Source organism: Symphodus melops (genome assembly GCF_947650265.1).
Source record: "Symphodus melops genome assembly, chromosome: 6".
Lineage (NCBI taxonomy): Eukaryota > Metazoa > Chordata > Actinopteri > Labriformes > Labridae > Symphodus > Symphodus melops.
The window spans coordinates 3,740,761-3,760,422 of NC_136696.1; the positions used below are offsets into that span (position 1 = coordinate 3,740,761).

The 19,662-nt window shown below is 42.3% G+C and overlaps 1 protein-coding gene across 1 annotated transcript in view; it reads left to right on the forward strand.

Annotated features, from left to right (window-relative positions):
* cdh13 (cadherin 13, H-cadherin (heart)) overlaps positions 1-19,662 on the forward strand; it is a 340,521-nt gene that overhangs the window by 282,492 nt on the left and 38,367 nt on the right. The window contains exons 10-11 of the mRNA XM_079346024.1: positions 855-1,037; positions 1,137-1,390. Coding sequence (XP_079202150.1) covers positions 855-1,037; positions 1,137-1,390 — 437 coding nt within the window. The remainder of the gene's footprint in view (positions 1-854; positions 1,038-1,136; positions 1,391-19,662) is intronic.

Sequence of the window (19,662 nt, forward strand, 5' to 3'; positions counted from 1 at the left end):
CTGAGACAGACGCACTCAAGGACAGCTTCTTCCATAGAGCCATAAGCACACTGAACCTGGACATGCGCTGACCCTCCCATTCTTACCACACACACCCTCACCACGCACACACACACTTCTGGCATGTGCAATACTTTACTTCATTTCATTTCATATTTATTTTTATTTCTGCAATAATGTACATTTCATACTGTACAATGTTTATATTTTTTTTTCGGCCATAGTTTACTTCATACTCTGCATAGTTACATTTTATATTTTTGATATAGTTTTCAATTTCATACTGTGCAAATATTCATTTTGTATTTCTGCAATAGCTGTTCATAATTGACTATGCTGCTACCTGTAAATAACTTTACCATACATAGTCCATGTTACCTTAATTCAGTCCTTCTCAAATTGGGGAGGGCATGGGGAACTTTTGGTATCGAGAAGTTTCTGGCAGGAGTGACATTAATTTCAGCTCAAACGCACACACACACACACACACACATGCACACACACACATACACACACACTGGAGCGCCAGCCACAACACGAGACGCGGCACTCCCCTTTTATCTTTTAGTGCATCAGCACACAGTTGATCCATACGGACCGAGTTGGGAACACAAGTGATCCGGGCAAACGGTCGGTTTGACTTTTCTCCGTTCACTCTCACCACGTCTGCAGCTGATGTTGTGGGGGGGGGGTGGGGGGGTGATTGAATCTGTGACTGTATAATTGTATAATGACAATAAAGGCTTTCTATTCTCTTCTATTCTTAATTTCTTTAACCACTTGCTTGTCATTGTTGACTCGTATATCCATCGTACTCATCTCATGTTGATTTGTCTGTCTCTCTTCTTTGACAGTTTGAGGCGTACGTCTATGAGGGCTCAACAGGAGTGGTAGTCAACCTGACAGTCGACGACAGAGACGACCCAGCCACAGGGGCGTGGAGAGCAACATACTCCATCATAAACGGAGATCCTGAGCAGAGCTTTGAGATCCAAACCAACCCAGACAACAACGAGGGCATGCTCTCTGTTGTCAAGGTAAAGATATGAAGTCTTAACCCATGAGCAGTTTTCACACATGCACATCATCATCTCCCCCTCCCTCTCTTACCTGACCGATCATGTTTTTCCCATCAGCCTCTAGACTACGAGGCCACAGCTTTCCACACGCTACTCATCAAAGTAGAGAATGAGGATCCTCTGGTTCCAGATGTAGGCTACGGCCTCAGCTCTACAGCCACGGTCCATGTTACAGTCCAGGACATCAACGAGGGTCCTGTCTTCTTCCCGGACCCCCTGACAGTCACCAGGATGGAAAACGTCCCTGTGGGAAGCTTTGTGGCTTCACTCAACGCTACAGATCCAGACATACTCCACATTCAGAGCATAAGGTAAGGAAGGAGCTATCGGGTCATTTCCTTGGAAAAGTTGTTAGTTAAGCTTTAATTTGGAAATGATCCATTTGAAAGAATGGAAGAAAAACCCGGTGATGTGTAGAATTTCTGCTGCAGCTCACGGCTTAGTTTTCAGTAATGACATTTCAGAATTTTACTCTGCTCAGTTGAGCAACATAATATATATTTTTCGAATAAAACCCTTTGAGCAGCACTGAAAATTTACGTTTGAAAAGACTAAATTTCTCTTGTGTCTGAGAGTTTGGGGTGATTTTGGAAACGAGATATGCCAGATAATGAGCTGTCATTTTAGCGTGCTGCAGGTCATAACCAGAACTGGCCCTAACCCACTGGCCCCCCCTTTGTATTGAAACCAACTCGACCTCCGAGCACTTAAAGAAAACTGGCATACAGCCTTATGTTTACACGTTTCCTCATTTAAACCTCTTATTTATCATTAAATTAGTGAGTGTAACTCTCTCCTGCCCTCATCCACCCTCGTCCGCCGACAAGCAGCATGGGAGCAGGGAGCGAGAAAATAAAGCCTTTTTAAATATGTGAAGCAGTTACTTTTTTCTTGGCTTCTTTTTTTTTATAATACTGATTAATAGCATAAAAATTAATACTATTTAGTGATAGTTAAACACCAGTTTCCTTCTTTTTCTTCCTATTAAACTTCAACTTTTTTTCCTTACTCATTTTGCGTGCTAGGGGCGGAGTCTATATAATCTTCACAGACCAACACAAACAACATACAACAAATTACAGATTCCTCTTATTGCACAAGAGCAACATAAAATACAAGATAATCAGTGAAACAGAGAAGAACACCTTGACACTACCTCACACAGCCTGAAGAAAGATTGAATGTTTATCGCTGTATGCACAAACCGTTTCAGGGTTTGACATTAAGCTCCATTTGCCACTGGCCCTCTGTGACTTTTTAGTACCACCGGCCCCACCATTTTAAATTATTGACCAGAAACATTACTTTTGATTCAGAAATAACAGTCATGAATTTATTCATGAATTTGGCATAAACAACATTTTTTAGCTGCACTGGGTTGAAGCTAACTCCAGCTGTCTTGCCAGTGTGTGTGGACCTTTCTTTCACACTTTGTCAGTCTCCATCAACTTTTCCAGTCATTTTCTCATCTTCAAATATTGATTTGTGCCTGATCTTTTGTTAATAAGTGGTGGTGTTAAAAACGTTTGACCATACTGTTTCTAAGTGTAGAAGCCACGTGTAGTGCAGCGTTCTCGCAGGACAAACAGCAGTGAAGCAGGCGGCAGATTCTCTACGACACGCTCACATGGCACGTTTTTATGTGGATGTTGTAGCTCACTCACAAATCAGCAGAATCACAGGACAACATGTGACCATTTACATCTTAGTTTTTAAGGCAGCATGTTAACTGGCTGGTGGAGTTTCCATCGTGCGTACAGGCCAGTGGGCAAGTTATAATGTAAGTACTGTGTTCAGTTTTCATTTGGGGACTCTGTAGCGTCTCTGTATGCAGAATGGTAATTGCTCATACTGGGAGTGCAGGGTGTAGGATGCTCAAATGTTGACTGTCAGTCCCTCCAATAATCTTGATGGCAGTGTGTATCAGACGAGCATTAGCTTCCAACCTAACAGAGAGACGACTGTACCATGATGCTCTCCTTCACAGCCTGGTTATTTAAAACATTGCCCTCTGATACAGTCTGCACGCCCTGAGCCTGTGAACAAAAATCAAACCAAATTATCCATGTTTCCCAGCTCATTAAGTTAACTAATTCTACGCCAAAATACTTTGGGAAATACCATGAATCCTCTGTGTCCTCTCCCATGTGTCGGTGCCTTTGTTACTTCATCTTTTAATAATCCATCTTATGTCATTCACATCCACTCGTTTCCCTCTCTCAAATGTGTTCATGTTAGGCTGCTTTATTAGTTTGTGCTCCGCATGCCGATGAGAGATTCTGCACAGACAAGCTAAATTTAACTGGCACAGGTCAAAGCATCAACCCCAGTCAACTGAAATGTACCCGAGCTGGCCAGCTCATTAAAGTTTTAATTCTGTTACGGAAAAAAAACCCCTCTGTCAAATATCGCCATCATCATAACAGGAAGGCTATTAGTTTCACTGTGTGCTTCAATAAAAAGGATTCCTCTCGCTGCCACCGGGAGCTCTTTGGCGTGTGCTGCACTTCCTTTTACAAGATGGAAAAGTCATCATTACATTTATTGGCTTTCAGGCCTAATTTATACTCAATTTAGATGGCTCTTTTTCTGCACCCCTGCAGTTATGTGTCATGTAAAGAGAGCGCTAAGTAAACACATGGGGATAATAATGAGTCAGGGAAATAAAAGTCACCAGATCATGACTTAACTGCTCAAATTATTGATGCTGCTTTATGTGTTGTAAAATGCAATCACTGTGTCAGTATCAAATGCTACATTACACTGAGTTGTTCCTCTGGATGTTGTCGAGGACTCGGGAGCTGACTGTGTCCATTAAGCTTTGATAAGTGACTGTCTGAGTTCACCGCTCAGGTCACAAGAACATATCAGTGGAAGATGTTTGGGAGCACAAACTAGTCTCTGAATAGAAATACTGCTCAGTAGGACCAGCATGCTACCACATCACATATTTATTATTTTTACGAAAGGTCAAGCAAGAAAAGCAAGATATGAAAAAAAGAGACAGAAAGAAAAAACAATGGGAGCATATATTAGAGCCAAATAAAGGTCAGCAAAAAGCAACAGGATTTGGTGTTTTTGGCAAACGATGACTGTCTCTGTGTGTAGCTGTGCACACATTACGCTGTAATGACAAATAGATGGTGCAAAGCCAACAGAGATGTTGTGAGATGCCATAGAACCACATGGACTGAAAAGACAAGGCAACATTAGTGGATTTTGCACAGACGTGACTCTTCTAGCATCTGCAGCCCTTTGTATGTGTATGCTTCAACTGTTAGCATGCTAACATCGGCGGTGGCAAAATGGCTACATTGGAGAGTGTGATTTATGACATGTTAGTGAAGAGGTTGTAAAACTAACTTATAAAACTAACTTGAAGTTTGAAAAAGGAGAGGACAAAAACATTTGGATTTATTCATGTTTTGTTTGCAGACCTGAGTGAGATGACTGTCTGCACACGGTAAAGATGCTTGACATGAGACAACAATGACAGTGACGATAACACATTACAACATTACGTTGCTTTTATGAATAATATCCACAGGGATGAACACTCTGCGGTCAGATTTTTTTTTTTATGTCCGGCTACTTGTTCGGTCATTCTCTGTTTTTCTCTTCTGAGCTATAACTTCTTTTCCCTGCAGCACCTTTTCTCAATAACCTTTTACAACATCCACTGCTTACCTAAGTTACAATCCAAAATGAAAAAACTGACACAAGATTCCAGTGTTAGTGATTTGTTTTCCTTGAACAACAGAATAACACAGAAACTATTCAGAGTCACCCCAGTTAGAGGAGAACAGTTGTTGTCAGTTTGTATTTTCTTTCTTTGACAGATACTCAATTTGAATTTCCTTTTTGTTTAGCTTTTAACTGATATTGATTGCTTCAAAAGCCTTCTCCAAAATGTGTTGATGCTTCATCTATCTATAGCTGCAAAGGGACTCTGAGTTTTTGACATCTTCTTTGCATTTCCCACTGATATTTCAAGTCCTATATCGGCATCTTTCTATCTTTATCCTTCCTGCTCTGCCCCTCTCATCTTCGGTTTACATTTCTCTATTTATTGCATGGCGTCTGCCTTTGTTGCTGTTGCATCCTCTGACATTTTCCAGCAACGGTAACTTTGAATTGTCAGAACTGTGACCTGCAGATGGGTGGAGGACACTTTGAAAGACAGACATTTGCAGAGCTAGAAATAGGTAGAGCGCCGGCACAGAAAGTGTACGAGGAAAAAAAAAAAAAAAGATCTGTTTACCTCCATCTCTCCTTTCCCGTGTCTGCATATCTGTGTGTGTGTGTGTGTGTGTGTGTGTGTGTGTGTGTGTGTGTGTGTGCATGCCCCCGGTGTGTGCATGCATGCATGTGTGGGTGCTTGTGCGTGTATCTCAGCAGGTCTCAGTGTGTCTGCCCCCAGGGATACGTAGGTCAAATGCATTTGACATGGAACACAATGCACCGCTGGAGGAGTAGCACACACTGCCAAGCACACACACACACACACACACACACACAAACACATGAATAATTTTTTTGTTTGCATATTTGTGAGGACAGCCTTTATCTTTTTACACTTAACATTTGGAGGAATGCGGTACACTAACAGCTTACTTTCTTACATAAATTTGCATGTAGAGGAACAAGGGGTGCAGAGAGTGTCCAAATGTTAATCTGTGTGTAGAACTCCATTAATGAAACCTTTGCATTGCAGTGGGCAGCTTAGCCCTATGTGCACTGGTCTATTGTCCTTGTGGTCTCTCTGCAAATCACAATAATTGCAGTGGCCACTCGTGTTCCCAAACCTGCGCAAATCGTCCTCTTGTGACATTTCCGGAGAGCAGCTCGACCCAAAAATAAACAGAAGCAGTGTGAAGGCAGGATTAAAATTCCAGGAGGAAATGAATAATAACAGAGTTTAATCCAAAAACTATGCAGTGCTACTTCACCTTTACTCTCAGGCACAAGTAGCATTTCAACCAATGCCCTATTCCAGGAGGTGGTTCAAGGATTTCATCTAAAAAATAAAAAATAAATCAAACCAGTGGAGCTAATGAAGTACAGGAACAAGAAAACAGGACTGGTTTATCATGATGAACTCAGAGGTGTTTACAGATGAAATGCATTAAAAGGTATGTGTTTATATAGTACATTTGAAAAGGGTAATTAAAGTGAACAAAAAAGCATATTAACCCCCTGACATGTAAGCTGTTTCTGATTAAGACTGTTTAAAGTGCAACATAGATAATCACTGGGTTGTTTAAATGGAGTACAGAGCTGCGTGGCCTCAGGATGAGAACAGTGCGCACTTATGAACATGTTGATTTAATGTTGGTTGGTTTTGCGTTGCTTAGTGAAACCCTCATTAAACAGTTTGTGTTGATCAACATTCAGATGATTCTCAGGTTTCCTGAGCATACCTGCAGGAAGGTGTAGGAACATGTGAGGAGAACAATGTTTAATGAGGTACTCATGTCACAAGTATCAGCCCTCTTACAGAACTATCCACCTCTACAAACATAAATGGATTGGAGTAGTTTATCACTCACCTCACAACAGTAATAGATTCTTATTGAAGATTGAAGATGTGCTGCTGAGCTTGTCATTAGCCTGGCTTCGAGCCCACAGTTTAGCAGAGCCAGGAAGGGTTACCTGGTGCTATCTCTCCATCCAGGTCATGAAAGGAGCTCTCTTCAGCCTCGTCTTGATGTTTCTTCAAAACAGTTTGTTTTCCTCTGAGGCTTCAACATTACATTCAATAAATAAATGAAAAATGTCTGTCTCTGATAAGACCTGAATGGACATGCAGTCTCCAACGATCTCAAAGTATGTCTCCTTTCATTTCACATTGTGGGCGATGTGAAGTGTTCCCTGGAAGAGATTAAATCATAATGATAAAAGCTTTTTACATAAATAACATGATGCAACTCCTCATAGATATTTTCACATTTTAAACAATAAAACACTGCCTCAGACTAACAGAGTGACACTCGTGCCTCGTCTTATTTAGAAGAGATGGAATATAATCATTTTAAACTAAGTCAGAGCAGGGTTTTTTTTTTCTGCTTTGAGTTCTCTGTGCAGGAGTAACACTCACCTGACCTGTGATTCTCCTCGCTGTGCCTGTAAAATCACATAAACATGAAGAGTCCTTGCAATCCTGCCACTCGCATTCAGGCCAAACGATCAGGCTCTGGAGGGATTTCTTTCATGTGTCTGCTGAAGAAGTTTTAAGCCCTCTCCTCTGACTTAGGGTTTACTTGGACAGAACGTTTGAATGAAAGTGCTGAATAAGGAAGTGAGTGCGAGTATTTTATTCAGCCGTTACATATACAGTCATTTTGAAGTCACAGCAGACAGAAGGAACGGCAGCTGGGATGGTAGACTGGAGACATTTTCACATATGCACTCTTGAACATTTCGAGAAAAAATGTCAGGCAAGCATGCTGCCAAAATCTTGTTCACACATGCACCTCACAGCAGGACATTACACCTGACATGCAGTAGATGGGGGGGGGGGGGGGGGGGCGGGGGGGGGGCGAAGCAGCACAGTCCCACACTATAATTACTATTATATCGGTGCTATGTGTAATTTATAGCTTTAAAATGTCAACAAAAGAGCGGAACACCCGTGCAAACATGAAACATAATGAGGCAGTTGTGGAGCCCATGCACTTTATGGTCGTCTGCTGGTTGCAGGATATAAACATCTCTTACTGTGAATTTTTCTGCATATTTTCGGTTGCACCTGCAGCTCACGCGTTAAATATCAAGATGTTCTCAGGAGTTTTTTTGGAAGCATGAAAGCATCACTGGAGAGATGCACTTCAACAAACGTTTATGTCTAGTGAACCTGTGGCTACACAAGGGTTGTTTTTTTTTTTTCTTCCTGCGTGGGCACTTGACATTCAGGGAACCTCAGGCTGGTGCTGTACACTGAACTTTGGAAGAAAGTTTCCTCTTAAAACCGATATGACACGCTGCTGTTTGTACAGCTCGGGTGCCAATCCTGCAGGACGTGAAGAGGGGAGCAAATAATCTGAAGTGTCATTAAGAAAGTTTTGCTAATCTAATGAGGTCTCATTTCAAGTGACAGGACTATCATCATTTCAACTAGAACTGTTTACACTGCAGTAATTGATGCTTGATGGGAAAAGGAGACTGTGTTTTCTACAGAAAGTAAAGAAATGGACAGGCGATAGTCTGAACTCAGTGTGTAAGCTCCACCTGAGGTGCTGCTGGTCAACAGGCAAGACAACCAACTACTCGGGGCCCCAGATAAGCAGAGGGGCCCCTGGAGGCTGAAAAACATAAACCAAAGAAGTGGCCAAAAATGTGCACATTTTGCATGGCAGTAGGAAAGCTCCCTCAGGGGCCCCATGTGACAGCATTCACTTTCATTGCCCTGCTAACGATAATGCATGCAGCGTTATCACTGTGAAAACCAAAGCTTGTCAGTAAAAGGCAACTTGATGTAGAGGAACAATCAGTTTTATAGCAGAGAAAAAAAGACGTAGAGGAGTAAGTGTCAGGACGCTGGCAGAAATGATGATGGCAAACGCTGGTCAGAAGGGCCCCCAAATTATTTTACCTTGTTTTACAAGCAACTAGAAATCACCACAGAACCACATATGATGCTAACATTTTCTCATCTTCTTTGCATACTGCTTTATTTCTTTCTTTTTCATGTATGTTTAGTTGTTGTTGTTTTGTTTTTTTTGTTTTGTTTTTGAAGAGATCACAGTAACAATTTCCCTCTCCTCTGGAAATTATAGAGCAGGTGAAAGTCAACCTGACATTTCTAAAGATGACCAACCACACCACAGGAAGCTGTGATCAAGACCACCAGCCCACATAAATCAAACATGCGATGTGTTTCTGATCGTGAACGCGGTCGTCTTGCACGCACATCGCAGGACCTCTTTTCTCTGTTTGTTTTTCCTCCTTGCTTTTGAAAATAAGGAGACTTCCAAACAGTTCTGCCATGTTTTATTCAGCATCCACTTGTCGACTTTCACTACTCACTTTGGTCATATTCAACTTCAAAGGATCGAGACTTAAAAAGTAAAGCGAGGCGCTGGCATGTCTTTGAGATCTGGCTGGTTGCTTTGACGAGCCGAAAAAAGGGAGAGAAAAAAAGAGAAGAGGAAGGAGAGAGCGAGGATGACGGAGAGCATGTGAGGACGAGAGGTGTTTGATGCTTACAAAGCTGACCTTTGAGAGGTCAGACAGTCTGATCACCTTCAGACCTACCTGAAATTGTCCCTGGATGTGCAGGGTTTGAGGAGAGATGACAGCAAGACATAAACTCCCCGAGGGAGGATGTAATGTTGGGAAGCAGCCTGCAAAGAGTGATTCAGCCACTGATGGTTTAAAAAATATATATAATACGACTGTCATTAATGATGATTTGATTGACTGAGTGCGGTCTGCAAATGAGTCCTGGCAGATTCGCTGGGTCAGTTAAACATTGCAGTTTTTGCAAAGTGCACAAAGCACAACGTAATGGCACTGGAAGAGGGAAGTAAAGAGGAAATCAATACAACTCCTGCAGAACTTTGGCTAACTAATTCCAAAAGTTATCCCAAAGTTCAAAGTGGTCATGCACACACACCAGAAGAGCACAGTTTTGTTTGAACAGACTTTGGCTTGTAAAAGAGTGGCAGCTAAATGGATTTTGCCCACAACCACTTTGTCTCCCTCTCCCCTTTCTCTCTCTCTTTCTCTCTCACATTTTACATCACATTAGAAATTAATCCTGCAAAAGAAGCCAAAACAGCTTTGTCAGTAACAAGGTCAGTCACACAAAATACACACATTTAGAGCGTGTCCCCTCCGTTGGCACTTTGAACCAAAAGGTGACACAAATTGTGTTGGAAATCAAAAAGGACAACAGACGTTTAAGGCTTAGGCTATGCTAGTTGTTTTTCTCTTTTATGTGTACCCGCTCAATGCTTCAACACGCTTATTGGTTTTCAGGTGGTACAAGTACATTTTCTGCTCATGCAACATGGCAGCCTGCTGTCATTGACAGTTCAGACAACTGATGTTTGAATTGTTTGTTGCAGCAGCAGAACATTGTTAGATTTCTGACCTCCAACCTCCTCTCTCCTTGAAGTTTTATTTTAAATGCAGAAATTCAGGACTGATGAGATCATAAGTTAAACCCCTGTCGGAGCCTGCAGGTGGATTATGGAATCATCATTCACGGCAAGGAGGTTCCTGGTTCAAATCCCTGTCTGACAGGGACTATATGGGGAGTTTATGTATACTGGATATGGATTTATATGCACTGGTTCTCGAGGAACTCCAGCGTCCTCCCACAGCCTAAAGAAATGCTTGTTGGGTTGATTGTCGACTCTAAAATGGTCCCTCGGTGTGAATGTGAGTGTGGCTGGCTGTCTAGTGAAAAGTCCAGGGTGTAACTCCACTTCTAGCCCGATGACATGGGATTGGCTCCAGCTCCCGAACCAGAAAAAGTGGAAAAGATAACGGATGGATGAATCAGACGAGAAGAAGTAAGCGCTGCTTGTATATTAAAAGCCCAAAACAGGAACGTTTGAAAATCGACAAGTAAATCACACTTTGTAAAAACTGAAATATTTAACTGACCCAGTGAATCTGCCGGGACTCGCTTGCAGACCGCTCTCTAAATATGGCGCTCCTTTGTGTCAATGCGGCACTACTTTAGGACTCCACGTGGGGGTGCTAATGATATGAATGAAAGGAAATGAGAACAGACGTTACTTGGCCAAAGAAGAAGAAGATGACAGCGGCATGAAGGCCGATGAAGAAGTGGGATCATGTAAGAAAGCGGTGAAGATGTTAACGGATAAAGCGTGATGAGAGGTGACTCTGAAAGCACAGTGAATACATCGTTATCATGAACTTCACCTTTTTAGGGTCTTTTTGTATTCCTGAGTGAATCGGCTATTGTGACGTATCATAATTTATCAATAATCTCTGTATCGTTATATCCTGTAATCATAAATGATGGCCTTTCAGTTCTCCAGTGTACGGCTCCTCCTTTACGACGTGTCACAATAGGAGATGGACACATAGGCAGCACTGAGACGTCTTAAAGAACTTCAAGTCGCCCTTCTTCTTTGGAATGCCTCTTTGTCGAGTCATGAGACTTCCTCCATATCGTCTCTCTTTCTTCTGCCCCTCTCCTGGGAGGAGGACGGGGTTGATCACAGGTTAATCAGATTTTTAGATGTGTCTCTCCTTTCTAGAAGCTCAGTAGAAGCACGCCAAACGCGTGGTACAGGAGGGGAGAGACAGTGAGTGTGTGGGAGAGAAAGAGAGAGAGAGAGAGAGAGAGAGTGGGAGCGGGAAGAGGCTTTAGTCATACAGTCGGTTTGCCAGGAAATAATTAAAACAACCCAAAAGGTGCCAAGAGGAACAGGGAGAGCGAGAGTGCTGTGAAGCAAAAGTAAATTGCTTTCCTCTTGTTAATTACAGGGTTATGGTTTTCAACTGATGCAAAGAGGTGCTATTTTGCACCTTATTATGATAATAACTTTTGTTCTGTTTGCTGTTACTCAAGCTTGCTAATTTTTGAAAATGACGCTGGCGTGGCTGTGTGTGTGTGTGTGTGTGCAGAAACAGTCGCGTACATAACTAGTGCGCCTTCTCTGAGTGTCCTCACACACTCCCCTCTCCTCCTGCCAAATATTGACAATCAAAAGCTTTCATTTCCATCTTTGATTTTCAGCCCACAGTCTCTGCGCTCACTGTAGCTCTTCAGTCGACACAGTGGGTCTTTGTTCAGTGTACTCAGCGGAGCGGCTGCGGTTGCCGAGGGGAGCTGGCAGCGGGTCTCCTTGGAGACTTTACCTGGCTCACAGTACACAACAGTCAACAGACTGAGGAAAAGTGAGTCGAGCCTCTTAGCCTTCTTGAGGTTGAGTAAATGATAAAAGCAGGGATTGAGTCCATCGTCGCGATTCAGAATATGCTGACACAGCGGATCAGTAAGTGTAAAGAGAAGACTGGCAGAGCAAAGAGACCGCCTTCTCTCCTGTGCCACATACTGAGATGTGCTCGAAGGAAATCAGAGTGCATAGACTGGAGCACTCAGAACACTCAGAGAGAACTACTGAAAGAGCTTGAGACTTTCTTTTTTCTTGTGATCCGACAAGCTGTTCCCTTCCTACTTGAAGGTTATGCTTTGGCAGGCGTGCATGCGCTCAGTGAGTGGTGTGTTCATGACTTACAAAAAAAAAAAAAAAAAAAATCCAGAAAAGAGTTTTGAAGGTGTGAATAGATTTCTTTTTGTGAGCCGACATGCCATTATGATGCTAATTAAACGTCTCAATCTTTGCATGACCATGGATATGCAAACACAAAAAGATGTCACATTCCTCGAGTAAAATGACTCACTCCAGAGTTCAGAGTTGGCTAACACGCACACACACATACAAACCTTGACTCATTCTCTTTGGGCGGTTGATTGATGTGTCATGCTCCAGTGTTTGCTCTCCTCCTTTCTCAGAGCACTCACATTTCTTTGCAGTGTACAGACCTGCTGCACGGTGCTGATACAAAGCAGAAATAGGAAAAGGTGTGACATGTGTGATTTGTCCACATGGCCTGTAGCCGTGGTTCGCCCCGACCTGGCTCCTCAGCGTAGAGTTGTAATCGGACCCAGCGGCTGATCAAGGTCTTTGCGGGCGACACCAACGTTGCACAACACCACACTCCACACTCTGCCTTCTCTCTGAGTTTCTTAGGAGACAAAATATATTATCAAAGGAAACAAGTCTTATGAAAGTCGCTTTGATGTCTCTTTGTGTTAATGCCCCACTTTGAAATGCAGCAGTTTTTATTCCTTACTCAACCTGTTAGAGTGATGGCTCCTTCCTACTAAACAACAAGCACAACAGTCCCTCATGTGTTTGGCTAATGGCACTTAGTAGAGCAGAAAAATAGATGCAGTAAATCTTTGGGTATAATAAACACAATAAAGGAAAAAAAAAATCAGAAGTCCTGTGGTTCTCATCTCAACTCATGTATTAAAAGTGTCTAACAGGGTGTAATTATCTTGACATTTTAAACGTCCATAAGGGAACGAGATGTAAATAACAGATCGCAAGTGTACTCCAAAATACCTTTTTGTGCAAATGCAGGATTCAGTTCTGAGTGTGAAGAGAAGCACACAGGTTCAATATCATGTAGATCATGTTTCCATGTCAGAGCTCAGAGGCCGTCAGCATTCTTCCAGCGTCTCCTTCACCCTGGGACAAATGTTGAGTACAGTTGATTTTTCTCATCCCGACTCCTTGTCGACGACGGCTTTGACTGGAGGGATTTTTTTAACCCGTTGGTTGGAGGTTAAACAGTAACACGATATCTTAGCAACAGCTGTGAATGTTTTCACATTGACATGAGATTAAAAAGTTAACTGTTTAAAATGTGCAGGTCAAAGGTCACTGTATTCTCTCATAGCACAGCTTTCGGCTTGAGAATACTTAAAAAAAAAAAAGAAATTGAAAAAATTTCACACATTTGCACAAATGACTTTTTACGCAGGCGTCAAAATTCAACTTTAACTCTGACATCATATAAAAAACACTTCTCTGGAAGATATTCCTGTCCCCCTCGGACATAACATGTCATGACAGCAGGATGGGATTTCTTTAAATTTTGCACCAATATCAACTTGGACTGAAGGATAAAGTGATCAGATTTTGATGTTTTCTGTAATAACTGGCGGATGCATATGACCACTATGTGGCAATTTTAGTCTTCAACTCTTTTTTCTGAGTTGGTGAAAAGAAATCAAAAACAGAACTGGATGATCATTAGAGAAAATAAGTGACTCTTGCAACATACAAGTATTAAGGGGACTCATTGTTGACCACAGTACCTATAATTCCCTTGGACTTTAGGTCACCTGTCATTCAGTATTGGCTCCGGTTTAGTTCTAAATAGATGTACAGATTGTCGGCAGTGGCTCAGTTCTTGTGTTGAGTTTTTTGGGTGACGGTGTGATATACTGGAGCGATACAGGAGTCGCTGGCAGGCACCTCAGATGACACCACTATAAAAGGAGCACTTCTAAGAAGGGACCAGTGGAGTGGGTGATGGAGAGAGGGGGGAATTGGTTTTCATTACACACTTATTCACAGTTCCAGTTTCATGCGTCCCGTTCTTATCTTCATTTTTTCGATCCCATTTCTTATCTCTTCCTGGCCCTGCTCTGCCTGATTCTCTCCTCCTCCTCCTCCTCTTGCTTTACCAGGCGAGCGTTTGGATTAAGAGTACAGTGGTTTCAGCCAAACACACAACGCATGCGCTTCTGCTGCTGCGTGTCTCATGATTGATGTTTTCGTATCTTTTGCTCACACAGGGCTGCTTTCAGATAGAAACACACCATTAACATTGGCACTGTGCTGACTCTGTCCTCTCCCCATGTCAGCCTCCAATCACTGGAAGATCTCACTGGCAGGAAAGAGAGACGAGAGTGATACAGGGACAGATAAAGACGCTGAGATAAAGTAAGCCAGCTGAGACTGAAGACCAAAAGAACCATGGAGAAAGTTAAAGAAGCGGCTGAGAGATTGGAGGGAATTGCATAATAGGTTTTTCTGTTGTATCCCGCCATTTCCATGCAAGTTTATAAGTACTCTTGTCTAAGTTGCAGAGCACTGCAGAAAGCCAAAAATGGGAACACTATCACTTAAAATAGCAAGGCTAAGCTCTTGTGTAGCGCTGGCGGTGTGAGCGTGTAAAGAAGGGCATAAGTGAGAGAAAACAGTTTGTATTTAAGTGTTGCATAAATGCAATACAGCGTTATAATGGAGTTTCCTGAAATGCTTATCTCATAAAGTGACTAACTGCAGCAGCAGCACATGACCTTCGCCTCTCTGGATACAAACGAATACTTGTAGCTATTTAGCTATTCAAATTGGACGCTCCACCTCTGCGTCAGACAGCCTGAATCATTCGGCTTTAAAGCTGTGCACAAACACCTGGGAGTCACATGTTGCACCAGTGTTATTTGACACTGATCTCTGTCTCATTATGCGTCGCTATCTCCGACTTACTTCGAGGCATTTTAATCAGCCAAACACTAGTGAAGCAATTTCACCCCTCCTACCTGTTTTTATTATCTTTCAACGACTCACAACCACCTGAAAAGAAAGACATACCTGAAACACCACATTCAGAGGAGCGTTGGTACTGAATGAACACCTTTCTAAGAAAAGTACTTCATATATATATATATTAAAAAAAAACAATGGTAAGGAGCGCTGCATGGGTCCTTGATCAAGCTGAACAGCAAACATTTGCTCTCTGAGGAGGATGAAAACACTTGATGTGTTTGTCGCTTGAGCGAAACAAGATATCTGACAAGTAAAGTAGGCAAACTCTAAAAGATATCCAAGGCCACTTCTTTGTGATACAAAAATAAAAAGCTTAACAATTCATGGCGCACATTCTTTACCTTATAGGGAAAGTTAATATATTGTTTGCATGCATGTTTATCAATTAAAGCACATATAGTCGACAACTAAAGTATCTCAAACTTGGCTCCTTTAAAACCTCCGCTGCCTGAGCCTGAGGGTTAAATCAAATGCTGTCAAAGTCAGTTTATTGATGACGTGACCGTGCAGCCAGGCTGCGCTTTTTCAGGTGATAATGCGCAACTTCATGATTCACATTCAGGGAGCGAGGTGAGGGCACAAATATCCATCACCTCCCTGGAAATCTGCACAGACTCAGCAGAAAAAAAAAACCAGGCTCAGCTTTACAGGGAGAGATGGATGAATTCAGGGAATGCTTTGGGAGTTTATGTGGACTTTAACCTGATCCATCGTGTCTGTGGATGTTTGACTGAGCGCTGAACAATTGATGCATGCATGTCAGTGCGTGGGTTTGTGACTACCACTGTGCAGTGCGGCCTGAATTGAATAGAAATGTAAAAAGGGAATATCTAATCGTCACACACTTGAGGCTCCAGGCAGTCTGTAATTATTTTAAAAACCCACGATTGCATGTCTCACTGATGCCACTCATACAGATTGAATGTTTAACTCTGAGAAACAGCATTGGCCTACATTTTCAAATTAAAAAGGGGTGAGGTTCTGATGGATCCGCAATGATCCAATTGTCTAAAATCTTAAATCAAAGCTACAATCAGTGTTTAACCCTCTTCAGCATCCTGTAAAATTGGCCTTAAAATCCAGACAAAGAGAGGCAAAAGTTCCTCGAGCGGTTTGGACCACGAGCACGAATCATGTCTCTTTTGATAGCTAACAATCTGTACTTTTGGGATGTGCTTAACTTCATACTTAAATTATTAAAATGTGCAAACTGCAGCTGATGTAATTCGAGGCTTCGTCACAGATAGAAGTCTGTTTGGCTTTGGAAACACACTTCCTGCTTTTAAAGAATAATTTAACTCAACTCAGGAGGTAGCTCACAGTCCTATTACTGTCGTCGTGCACTCCTGCCCTACTCTCCTCAGAAAATCACAACAAGACAGTGTTTCTCCAGCCGTTGGTCTCACAGCTTTACTGAACAAAAAATCAGGGACAGAATTGTTTTGTGTCTCTGGTTCATCTTCACGACCGGTCAGACGTTTCACCACACAACAGTAACAGTATTATCAATACTACAGTATAATATATCATTGTAAAAGAGACACTTTAAGCTGTATCAAGGGCACACCTACTTATCAAAGGTTGTTCTGTATTTTTACTATTTTCAACATAGAATGAGAGAGTATTAAAACAATACAAATAAAACATTTCATTTATTTTTTCTTCTGGATGCATGCATACAAAGCCATAAACTTCAATATTTCTATTTATATAAGAAACATTTCTAGCATCAGTCTGAAGATGAACATGTCTTTCAGACAATAATGTGCATTTGACTAGTCGTGTAATCAGCCTCCTCAAGAGTCAGACAGATGCATTCAACTCCTGCAAACAGGCTCCTCTGTACGCACATAAAATCTCACATGGACTCTGATGGCAGCTGTAAGAGCTCAGATCAGCTGTAAGGTCCAGCAGCCTGGTCTCTTTAACATCGGGTCACAGTGTGTGCCTGATGACATGCACTCTCTGCCACTCAAGATAAATTCATGAGAAATCACTCTCACATGTTGGGAACCATTTCAGAGCACAGGCAGAAATGACAGGGCACTTATGTGTTAACTTGTGTGCTATACTTTAAGCTTGCTTTTGCAGGTTTAAAGTGGATGTGTGTGCTTGTAGCTTAAAAGGATGTGTGTGTGTGTGTGTGTGTGTGTGTGTGTGTGTGTGTGTGATCGTTGTGCTCGTGGGCTGTCTCATTTGATGACTGATTAGTTTGTCCCTTCTCTGCTTTTGGAGATAAACATGTATAACCAGATATGAATATTCCTAATGGCTTTTTAATGTCTTTCTAATTTGCCCTTTAAGAGGCTCTAATGGACTGTCCCTATGTTTGCACTGAGAGGAGGGGCAGTAGAGCTGACTCATACAGAGGTTACCTTTGAGCCTGAAGTAAAGCAAACAGAAGCACTCCTCTCCTTCTGCTCTATTAAAAACAAACACTACACCCAGATAGGTAGCGCTACAGTCTGTGTGTCAGCAATATCCCACAGGTCTGAAATGAAGTTCCCAAGGTTTAAGCTTAAGACTGTTTCTGTAAGTTTATAAAGTGTAAAGCTGAATATTTGAGGGAACATTTTAGGGATTAATTCCTGGCTTTAATTCCACTCTTGAAGATGTAGTAAGGAATCAAATGTCAAAATGTGACATTAAAATGTTTCACCGAGCTTGTAGTTGCTGCTGATTACTCTCAGCGTGCGTTCCCAGCTGAGCTGTTTGAAATGAACTCTGGTTCGATTTGTTGGGTAGTTTGTCACAACCTGGCTCAACAGTACGCATCAAAACAGGGAGAGCACACAGTCCACAACATTATGCTTTATGTATTTCATTGAATGATTCAGAGACGTAGTTTTATGCCTGTGCAGAAGTCAGTGTGTGTGTATGTGTGTGTGTATGTGTGTGTGTGTGTGTGTGTGTGTGTGTGTGTGTGTGTGTGTGTGTGTGGGTGTGTGTGTGTGTGTGTGTGTGTGTGTGTGCGTGGATAAGTATATGTCTACAATACAGTACAATACAAACAAAATGCTGACAGCTGTCTGCAGGAGAGAGAGGACTGAGCAGGTCTGCTTTATAGTCTCCTGAAACCAGCCGGCTCAGGTGTGCTGCATGACAGAGTCCATCCACATGTACCTGCAACAAGGAGAACAAAGCCAGGACAGGCTCAGTGAACCATGAAGCCGTTTGCTTTCAGCTGGTACAAATGCTCAAGCTAACTCTGGTGCGGATCAAATAATTGAACTGTGGTCCGCTTTCAAAACGGGGGTGGACTGAAGGCTGGGGTTTTTAGCATTGCTGAAAGCACCAGCCTTCAGTCCTCCTGGCAGGTTAACGTCCACATGCCTGTGCTGAGTGAGGTCCCACATTGCTCTGATGGATATGCCACTTTAACCTGATGCAGCCGAGATAAAACTTTATCTCTTTATCTTATAGACTGATTCAGAGACGTAGTTTTATGCCTGTGCAGAAGTCAGTGTGTGTGTGTGTGTGTATGTGTGTGTGTGTGTGTGTGTGTGTGTGTGTGTGTGTGTGTGTGTAGGTGCGTGTGTGTGTGTGTGTGTGTGTGTGCGTGTGTGTGTGTGTGTGTGTGTGTGTGTGTGTGTGTGTGTGTGTATGTGTGTGTGTGTGTGTGTGTGTGTGTGTGTGCGTGTGTATGCGTGTGTGTGTGTGTGTGTGTGTGTGTGTGTGTGTGTATGCGTGTGTGTGTGTGTGTGTGTGTGTGTGTGTGTGCATGTGTGTGTGTGTACGTGGGCGCAGAGGGGTAAGGTGTTAGCCGAGGTTGATTGCTAAGTCATTTCCCAAGGCTCTGTCGTGCTCCGTCAGCCGAACAGGTCCATTGTGTGTGTGTGTGTGGGGGGGGGGGGGGGGGGGGTTAGGGTATATGCGATTCTTTTATGAGTTACATTTCAAGGAACAACACTTTATATCGATACCTTCCTCAAATGTGCTCTGTGTATTTATAGATGACAGACAGACAGACAGACAGACATTATAAAAACACCATTCAAGCCCTCTCCAATCACAATCCACGAGCCATCAGTGGCCAGCTGAGTGGACACATCATCGGGGTCATGATCTGCTCTTTACAGTATTTTTTTTTCCTTCTTTTTTTTTTTTTTTTAAATGATGGCGAATGTTACAAGATTTTTGGAGAGGTCCTTCATTATCTTCGAACCTTTGCCCTGCAGAGCTGTAGCTGCTGCACACACAGACGCACAAAGGGATAACTCTGTCTCATTTTAAATTCAGTTCTTCTTTTTCTGTCTAACTTTCTTTTAGTGAACAAGTCTTAGACAAACTCGTTATTGCAATGATGGGTTTCAGCCATAACACTTCGTCCTGCTGTGGCAATCATAGCCGCAATATCATATATATGAAAAGGATTAAGGGTAATGTTTATAATAGAGTAAACATGTAATATTAGTAAATTAAGTCCTACAGTTTACAAGTTCCATCTATCAGTTCAGATTGGGACACACTCA